The sequence below is a fragment of the Pyrus communis genome, chromosome 8, assembly GCF_041283825.1.
Source record: "Pyrus communis isolate YQ-2024b chromosome 8, ASM4128382v1, whole genome shotgun sequence".
Lineage (NCBI taxonomy): Eukaryota > Viridiplantae > Streptophyta > Magnoliopsida > Rosales > Rosaceae > Pyrus > Pyrus communis.
In genome coordinates, this window is record NC_142572.1 from 6,420,814 (window position 1) to 6,431,028 (window position 10,215).

At 37.3% G+C, this 10,215-nt stretch overlaps 1 protein-coding gene across 3 annotated transcripts; it reads left to right on the plus strand.

The window, feature by feature from the left end:
- Positions 1 to 5,825: 5,825 nt before the first annotated feature.
- On the plus strand, positions 5,826 to 8,735 carry LOC137717762 (F-box/kelch-repeat protein At1g22040). 3 transcript variants are annotated; one of them, XM_068457230.2, is made up of 2 exons: positions 5,826 to 6,085; positions 6,994 to 8,735. In XM_068457230.2, exon 2 carries the CDS (start codon positions 7,000 to 7,002, stop codon positions 8,431 to 8,433), a length of 1,434 nt encoding a protein of 477 aa, XP_068313331.2. In that variant the 5' UTR covers positions 5,826 to 6,085; positions 6,994 to 6,999; the 3' UTR covers positions 8,434 to 8,735. The 3 variants fall into 3 exon arrangements, with proteins under 3 accessions (XP_068313331.2, XP_088555278.1, XP_088555279.1); XM_088699152.1 differs by having other exon boundaries at positions 5,937 to 6,085; positions 6,806 to 8,735; XM_088699153.1 differs by having other exon boundaries at positions 5,949 to 6,085; positions 6,768 to 8,735.
- Positions 8,736 to 10,215: the final 1,480 nt, after the last annotated feature.

The following is a 10,215-nucleotide window of genomic DNA, read 5'->3' on the forward strand; positions in this document are numbered from 1 at the left end:
GAGGTAGTTTTTTGTACTTTACCCTTTTTATAAAATAAATTATACATAACAAAAACCTAACTGCAACCCCAATCTCCCCATCACCCACGTTGGCTGCAATTCCTCACCACCGACGACGTTTCCTTTCCTCACTTTCGACTTCTCACTCTTCCTCTCTCCCTGTTCGGCGAATCTAAATCAAATTACCGAGTTGTTCTTGCATCTGCAAACCATTCCAAATCTTAATCTTTGTTGTCACCGTCGCGTCATTTTCAAATTTCACCTATATCGAGTGATTAGATATCTTCGCATCCCCAAATTTCAAACTTGACCAAATTTTTGTTCATATTACAAACTTGACCCATTTTTTGATCTTTGACGGATTGGATCGATATCGACGTAGTAAGGATTCCAAGAGAGAGAAAGGGTGAGGATAGAGAGATAGAGAATGGAAAAGAACCTTCTAGTAATTTTTTTTTTATTTTTTATTTTTTTGAAAAAATAGAACAATTTGTGGCAAATCACGGTTATCCATCCTTTATGTGGGCCGGACACGAATTTGGCTTTCACACTAGCAATGGGTTTCGAACCCAAGATCTCCAGTTTTTAATTTGAAATAAGTCTCACAATCTGCCTTTTACCACTAAACTACCGGTTCATGGTTTGTCACCCTTCTAGTAATTAACTCATACCCATTTTCGAATTTCATTTACACAAAAACAAAAGCCAATAAAGTATTTTATGAAAGCTCAAGGTTGTGGACTAGTTGACCTTATTAGCTAGCAAGGGTTTTGGCTCTTTGAGATTCTAAGATTCTTCTCATCAGAATCTCAATCAGGGCTGCATCTGTTCACGCATTGTGGTGGATCAGATTGTAAGAGCCACGGTAGCGTACCATCATGCATTCACTCATGTCTCTGCCTCCACGTTACTCGAAAAAATTCCAGTGGGTGTAGAGTCTAGAGAGCAACAATGTAATATATATATTAAAATAGGGTAGTTATGAGGTACCTTACCACAGTAGTAAAAAGATGTTGAACCTTTGCATAATGGCGTGGGTTCAAAGCCCCGTCGATAGCTAATCTAACAGAATGTATCGTTTGACAAAAAAAAAAAAAAAAAAAAAAAATTCAAATATTATCTATATCAAGTCAGGGCCCGACCCAAGCCCAATGCAGGCAGGACGACCATCAAGGGCCCATCAAAATTCAGGGCACCAAAATTATTAGGACGGTATATTTATATATGTTTTCATAAGAGCATAAATTTATAAAAATTGATTTGATGACAAAGAAATTTAACTAGAAGTGGTGGTTTTGTTATTTGACAATAATGAAGAGGTTTTGGGTTCAAAACACCACCTATGCATGTGTTATTTGTTGTTTAAAATTAACGAGATTTCCTTAATTTGAAATGCATGTGTTTATTCTTTTCAATTTTTACGAATATTTGTTTGGTTGTTAATTTATTTTTAGTTACTAGCTAGTAGCTATATGGGTTGCTATTTTTAAATATTCGATTGAATACAAGTCTAATCTTCTACAAAGAGTAATACGTAGACCAAATTTTTAGAGCAAATTTGCAAATCATATGACATGTCATCAAAAGGTTTAATTTAGTGCCCAACTTATACATATTAATTAAAGATTTGAAAACATCATTATTTTTTTAGTCTCATATTGACAAGGGTAGTAAATAAGAAAAAATACCTCATGATTTATACAAAAACACTTAAAAAGTTCAGACGAAAAACAAAACTCATCGTCTACATGTAAGCCCGAAGTTTTTGGTTTCCTTCTCTGGATACAAAATAAATTAGTCTTTCTATGTTTCTAAATTATTGAGTTTGAACTGTTTTTCTAAGTATCTCACATGTGAAAATGAATCATTTTCTTATATGAAGTTAAGGCACATTTTTTTACGTCGCCCCGAGCCTCAAAAATCTATAGACCGGCCCTGCATCAAGTGTGTGTGTGTGTGTGTGTGTGTGTGTGTGATGTACCGGCGATGAGGTAAATGGTCCAATTTAGGAGGAGGACGATATTCATATTCATATGAATTTGTTGTTGTCGTTAATTTATTGGGGATGCCAAATGGTTGGCTCCAATTCCACAATATATATGACAACGTAAGTGAATACGAGTAAGTGTGTAGTGAGTACAGCTGGCTCGCAACATCACAACTGTACTATATAACTTGTCCGACGACCTCATCATTGGCCTATGCCCTCCATTCTTCCCACACTCACTGCAGTAATTAGCTGCATATATGCACTCTTCAAAACTCGAGTAATTTATGGTACTTTTTTTCCAATGCTAATTGAATGTTGCCTAAAGCAAAATTTTTGGCAGTGATCTAAAGGGAGACCGGTACTGCAGTAACTTCCTTGTATGATGATGGTCTTAGAATAGCAATTCTAACGTTCGACCACCAACTGTATTTGATTCAGAATCTGAAGTACTGACATATTTGTTTAAAATTCCAGATGATATTGGAAAAGATGGAACTCAATTTCTTGGGAGAAAAAATCCTTTATTTGGATTGAGTCCTTACTTGCATATATTAATTTAAGGAAATAGTATACCTTAACCTTAGATGCATGGATAGCAGAAGATATAGCCAGATGGGTGATATAGATCCAGTTACCAAAAAATATATATCCACTGCACTATTTGTTTCCCTGCTTGAATTTTATTCGTGTCTGTCTATATCGATCGGTCTGTACAATTTCTTCTTTTTGCCCTTGCATGAACAGGAATATGATGCTATTATATGAAGGAAAATGATATCACTACATACTCGAGTTCGATTAATAAGTCAACCCAGATGTTTCCAAGTGAAAGGCCATTGGAAGTAAGAGAGAGCGTGATTCGCCACTCAAAAATCTTGTAACAGATTGTTTTGTAAGATATCTTTGTGTTTTAAATATTTATTGTTGAACAAAGATTACTTTTTAGTTATGCAAATTAATCTGCAACACTTATTTACTATGCATAGTCGATATTTATTCTTCAGTTCCTTGTGTTATAACTTGACAACTTAATGGAACCAATTAATTAAGATGTTTTATAATAACCAAATCATCGGTAAGATGCATCAAATCAATAATGAAGATGCCTTAGAACAGCAGTGAAGATGTCTCACAGAAGAGTTGAAAAATGCAAGTAGGCAAGTGATCTCTCTAGCTCATTTTGCATCCATTGCTCGGATTACCTTGGTTGATGCTTGTTTCCGCCAAACTTACCGGCTACAACTATGGCAAATGGTGCCGTTCTATGGCCATCGCACTGAGCGCCAAGAATAAATTGGGGTTCATCAACGCGGAGTGTCGAAAAGCCAAATGAAAAAAAACAACTGTTGAGTTGACCATCGCACATGCTACTTTTGCCATGATTTTTGTTACATTGAAGGGATTTTAACCCGAACCATGTTCATTAATTCTTGTGTGACGGATATCTCTTCTATGTCCCTAATGCTTAGGATCTTTGATATACGATTAGATGCTAAAAATGTATCCTTTACCTGTATTGTTAGATTTTTTTTTTTTTCTTTTTTAAGAATGAGTATGATATTCATTTATAGATTGAACAATTCAGTACACGAGAGAAGATAGAGTGCGTCAGACGGGCCTTGATAAAATTTTGTGGGGGATTTCAATGCTGTTGAAGGGGAAGAGTTCATCGAACCAAGTGGCATCCTGATCACATCCAACACCAAACCTGGCTAGCCTATGAGGGACAACATTAGCTTCCCGACGAACATGATGCAACCTGGATTGTGGAATCAATTTTGTAAAATACCGAACATCATTAACAATGGATCCCACATTGGAGTCCCCCTCTAACATAGTAGCACAAACATGCAATTCCTGCTGCAGAAGCACAGCCCTTATTGCTGCCACCGCTTAGGGAAACCCCACCCTCGACGTCCAGCAACAGCCTCAAGAAACTCACCCTTCTCTTCCCTCACAACCACTCCAAAGCCTCCCAAGCACCGTCAAAATTGCACTTTACTCCCACCATATTTGGTTTATGCCATTTCTGCATTCCCGGGGCTGCTTTAATTTGCTGCTTCGTTCTATATATGCAGACTTGTGTATTTCTTCAAGCATGCCTCAGCTCTGAACACCATGTCAACTGGTACTGTCAACTGTGAGGTGAACCCCTCCAGAAGAAAAGAAAGGAATTTAGATCAATTACTAATTCACAATTACATCTACTTTTTGAGGAAAAACAAATTTATTTTTTTAAAACAAATAATATTATCTATACGTGAGTAATTTTCAAAGCCTCACAATAAGCTAGTAATAATGTGATTCAAATTCGTTTTTAGTAAAAATCAAATATAAAACCTCTCACTTACTGAGTGACGTATTAAAACCAAGTAATTTAGGTACAAGTGATTGAGGAGGATGTAGATCCAAAATTAAATGCTTGATTAATTTCCTCGAAAGAGGACGGTCTCCAAAACTAATACATCATAATGTGAACTACTGAAACTTCAAACACGCACGTGTCCGATCTCATCAATCCAACAACGGATATCACGCAGCAGCCAAATTTTGACGCTAACCCACTTGAGTCAATCCCAACAAATGACCAGGGAAGTATTGATTCAATGAACATTTCTTCACAACATCTTTGATTGCTAGAGAAATGCTAATTAAACTCTCTCAAAAATGAGAATTTATTTAGTTTTGAAAGAGTCTTATTAGCATTTCTCTTAATTACTATTAGAAAAGTTTGAATTTAGGTATTTATATAATAGGCAAATTAATTCACACTCTTTCAACAAAGCAAATTAAATCACTTTTTCAACAACCAAATTAATAAAAACTTGATTTATTTGTACTTGATTGTCGCTCTCTAGATGCAACCATAGAGATGACAACGGTTCAGTTTAGAGACAGAAATGCTATATTCATCCCTATAACCACGAAAACTAACTATATCTATAACCGCAAACTAACCATAGGGTATTATCCATAACTATACCCACCGGGTAACGGATTCTCCATCGGTTAACAGTTATATTCATCTTCGTCAATAAAAAAAATATATTCATTCAATTGACTCATGATAATTTAGTAAATATTAATTTCGTCATTAAATATTTGATGTATAAAATGATTTAATGAATGGATCTTATGAAGTATAAAAATTAAAGCTAAGCGTTGATAATGTTGGTTTGATCTTTGATATTTCTCATAAGTACCATTAAATTCTCATAGATTTTAATTCATATTAAAACTTTTGAACTTTTCCACAAAATGTAACTCACACAATGCAATTTTTGTATTCTCAAGGTAATGGATTGATGAACAATAAATAAATATATATATATATATATATATATATATATATATATATATGTTCAGATTTGGTTGGGGGCCCTATAACCATATCCAAAATCATAACCGAATAATAATCAAGGTTTTTCCTCATACCCAAAATATACCCGAATTTTCATACCTAAATCCAATCCATTCGCGCGATTACCCACAATTATCTAGTTTAACGATTAGAATTGTCATCCCTACGCAATCACAACACCCTACCCTTGGCAGATCCCATGATGGAAGGCCGAACTGAAACTAAAGGCATTTGTTGGCACACGAGATGCTGAGGATCAAAGACTTTTAAGACATGCAACAATACTTTAAAGTTGTTTGTGTTGGATAATAGTTCGTCCTTCTAGGATGCACTCGTTAATTTTTGACATTTCATCTTTGTTATGTTGTAAAGCTTCAAAATAATTTCACATTCTTTGCCACGAAAACAAAAGTAGTGTCTCAGTCAGTCAAATACGTCCCATAGAATAAATGACAAATTATTGGTGGTTGGAATATTACGAAGCTTGCTAGGAATGCTATTTACATTTTTTGTTGAAAGTGACAGTCTAACCTTATGGACGAGACTGTAGTCTTTCTCTAATATCATCAAGCAGAAATATGGTGAATGAAAAATCAGCTTGGACAACGTGCTTGACCCAGTAAACTCCAAATAGTCTTGTCTTCCTCCTTCCTTATTAGGATGAAGCAGATCAAGCTTCAACAAAAAGGAGCACCTTATCAAACCTCTGAGGCTTCAGATTTTTCTCTGGACAGGTAAATTCTGATGCATACCGAATTTCTCTTTTTTTTTTTTCTTTTTTTTTTCTGTTTGATCAATGTGAATTCTTACAACTATTTACCTACCCTTGTTCAAAATTTGTCTGCAATTGGTGGTTTTAGTGGAAAGATTCAATTTTTATTGTTGTTTTTATGATTTTGTAACTTGTTTGTGTGGGAGTTTATAATTTCTATAGCTGTTCGAAGTTTCATAGGCTGAATTTCAGTCGATTGTATATATTTCCCTTTCATTTCCTGGAATAGTGAAATTTTTTATGCTGAAATTTTCATGGGGTTTTTGAGTAGTTTGGTAATTATACGTCAAGGTTGAATTTTGCTATAAATATTGGTGATGGTTTGCTGTAAATATTGGGATGAAAATAAATGCTGGTTTGTGGGGGAGAGTGTGAAGGTAATTTTTGGAGGAGGTTCAGTGATCTTTGGGGTTAATGTTTTTGGGTTATTCCATGAGAAGCAACACGAAATTTAGTACATATCAGTCAACAGCATGTGGGATGCCTTTTGTTAACTTTGGAGCCAAATGTGCACAAGTTTCATATCGCATCCGGTTTGATAACTTTGGAACTGGCCTCGTGAATTTAGCTTGTTGTAGCTGTTTGTGCGTGTTCATTTAACCTTCTGCATTCTTGAACTGAAAGTAGAATGAATAATTTTGCAGAACTTGGATTAAAGTCAAATTTGGTCTCGTTTCTTTAGGTTCGCTGATCCTAGTTCTGGTGTGCGTGTGTGTTCTTTTAGTTTTGGAATTGATCAACTGAAAGTAGAATGAATAATTTCTGCATCCATGAGGCTAAGTCAACTATGTGGTTGTTTTTGAGTTTGGCTGGTCCCAACCGTGGGACTAAAAAGAGTCGTGTGATCTCTGAGATTTACTGATCTTGCAGTTTCTGATGGGGGCTCTTTTGAGTTTGGCTGGTCCGAAGTCTGAGAGAAACGAGTACCATGAGATCTCTCAGAATGACACCTGCAAGAGGCAAAGAATGTCACCATGTACTTTTGAGGAGAGCCAAAGACTAATTCCCAATCTTCCTGATGAGCTATCGATCCAAATTATTGCCAGGCTCCCTAGAATTTGCTACTTCAATGTCAGGCTGGTTTCCCGGAAGTGGAAGGAAACTGTTACTAGCTCTGAACTATTTAAATTGAGAAAGGAACTTGGTAGAAGTGAAGAATGGCTGTACTTGTTGACAAAAATTGAAGAGGATAAACTTTCCTGGCATGCTTTTGATCCCCTGTCGAGAAGGTGGCAGAGGCTACCTCAGATGCCCAATGTAGTTTATGAAGAAGAGTTCAGCAAGAGTTCTTCTAGGTTTTCGATGTGGAATATGGTGGGCCCAAGCATCAAAATTGCTCATACTATTAGAGGCTGGTTAGGGAGAAAGAACGCATTTGAACAAATGCCGTTTTGTGGTTGTGCCATTGGTGCTGTTGATGGATGCCTTTATGTTCTAGGTGGATTTTATAAAGCTACGACCGTGAGGTGCGTCTGGAGATTTGATCCAATTCAGAATGCATGGAGTGAAGTGACAGCCATGTCTGCAAGTAGAGCCTATTGTAAGACAGGTATTCTGAATAACAAACTTTATGTTGTTGGAGGGGTTACTCGGGAACGAGGTGGATTGATCCCTCTTCAGTCTGCTGAAGTTTTTGAGCCCTCCACTGGTACATGGTCTGAAGTACCAAGCATGCCATTCTCAAGGGCTCGAGCACTGCCCACTGCCTTTTTGACTGACATGCTAAGGCCTATTGCCACCGGTTTGACTCCTTACATGGGAAGGCTATGTGTATCCCAGAGTCTGTATTCATGGCCCTTTTTTGTTGATGTCGGGGGAGAAATCTATGATCCCGAAACAAATTCTTGGGATGAAATGCCTCTTGGCATGGGAGATGGTTGGCCTGCTCGGCAGGCTGGTACAAAGTTGAGTGTTGTGGTAGATGGTGAATTGTATGCTTTTGATCCTTCGAGTTCTTTGGATAGCGGTAAGATCAAGGTGTACGATCAAGGAGAAGATGCTTGGAAAGTTGTTATAGGAAAAGTCCCTATTCATGACTTTGCTGGTTCAGATTCTCCATATTTACTTGCTGGTTTTCATGGAAAACTTCATGTCATCACAAAAGATGCAAATCATGAAATCGCAGTTCTGCGTGCTGACCTGTGCAGTAATTTGGGTTCTTTGTCACCAACCTTAGCTCCTCTCCTAGCTAGCTCCTCAGATGAACATTCCGACGCACTGGCAGAATCAGACGCAGTTGTGTGGAAGATCATTGGGACTCGGGATTTTGGTTCAGGTGAATTGGTTGGCTGTCAAGTTCTTGATCTTTAGCACGAGGCTGAGAATCCCTTCATTGAATCTATACGGGCGAGCTGTATGGCGCGCGAAGATTGAGTTGAGTTGATAAGCGGTGCACTTTGCATATATAAGCACATGCTTTACAGTAATAAGCATATATCAGAATAATGTATGTTGCCCTCGACATTGAATCTTCCTAACTTGGTGTCCATTTGCTCGATCATGTACGCCGGTGAAAAGGAAAAAGAAAAAGATCATATAAATTTGATTGAATATAGTTGTACAACTTTAGAACAATCCTATCAAAAGTACTTACTAGATAGTGTTACAACACAGTTGGGACTGCATATGTACAAAGCACATATGCTCATGCGCGTTTTTATTACAAGTACCTTTATTAGAACTTCATAGAAACTTTTATTAAAAATCCGAGTGAAGTGCTTCATGAACCAGTCCTATGACCCGTAACTTTTAAGCTTTTCTGTCAAACATACTAAAAACGCTTTTAGTCGGCAGCCCTTCCAAAACCAGTCTCAAGTCCATATTCATCATTTACTTTTCAAAATATTATCTGCCCAAGAAAACATTATCCTCAAAGTGGTTGCCTTCCATGACTTTGATCTGAATAGGTTAGTTTGGGTGACATCATTGACTAATTCAATAATAAGTGACAAATACTGAAGTTGAGGAAACATTAAAATTATTAGATGCTTCCCATGAACCAAGTCACATATGGTTCAAGTCATCTTCTTTTTTTCATTTTCTTTTTTTCTTTAATTTTATCAAACGATAGATTTTTTAGATTAGATGTTAGATTAGGGAGCCGACGGGGGTTCTAACCACTGTGGTGCAAGGGCAACACTCCTCTCCACCACTATGGTAGAGGGCCACTTGCAAGCACTATTCTAAAAATCCCCGCCTAGGCGCTAGGCAGCTAGCTACCACCCCAATTAATCCCTAGGCATTTGAAATTAAGAAAGGGACCTATACCTACTTAGGCCTCTGCATAGCCCACCCAAGTGTCCGCCTAACCTGCCTAGGTCGCGACTCTCACTTATACAAAAAATTGATAACTTTCATTTTGCATTTTATAAATAAAATGTAAGATATTTGTTAAATACTCTAATGAACACCCATTATGTCACATCCCCGCCCGGGGTGGATCACTTCCCGGGCCCGCTCCACCACCGTAGCACGATATTGTCCGCTTTGGGCTTACTATTCCCTCACGGTTTTGTTTTTGGGAACTCACGAGCAACTTCCCAGTGGGTCACCCATCATGGGATTGCTCAAGCCCCATTCTCGCTTAACTTCGGAGTTCCTACGGAACCCGAAGCCAATGAGCTCCCAAAAGGCCTCGTGCTAGGTAGGGATGAGAATATACATTTAAGGATCGCTCCCCAGGGCGATGTGGGATGTCACACATTATATATTTGTTTCCCATTTCTCAATATGTTTTAATACCTTATCATTTATAATTCATTTTATTTTGCAATTTATGTCTCCCCATTGAAGTATAAATAAGAACCTATTTATAAATTGTATAATAAATTTACTTAAATCCACCTAGGTTCCCCCAAACCGTCTAAGCACTAAGCCGCAGCCCGCTACCCGACTAGGACTTAGCATCTTTAGAACCTTGCTTGCAAGTCATCTTTAAAACTATGATGGATTCTAAATCCCCCATTATTTAACATTCTCCATCCATCTTTTCTATCACTAATAATGCAGAGAGATTATTCATCTACATCAACTCAACGACGATCACGCTATTTTTTGCTTCTTATACGTCGTTGTTTAATCTTGTTCGTTGTT

Excerpts from the sequence above, each read along its gene's own strand:
- LOC137717762 (XM_068457230.2), top strand. The coding sequence starts at position 7,000 with ATGGGGGCTCTTTTGAGTTTGGCTGGTCCGAAGTCTGAGAGAAACGAG.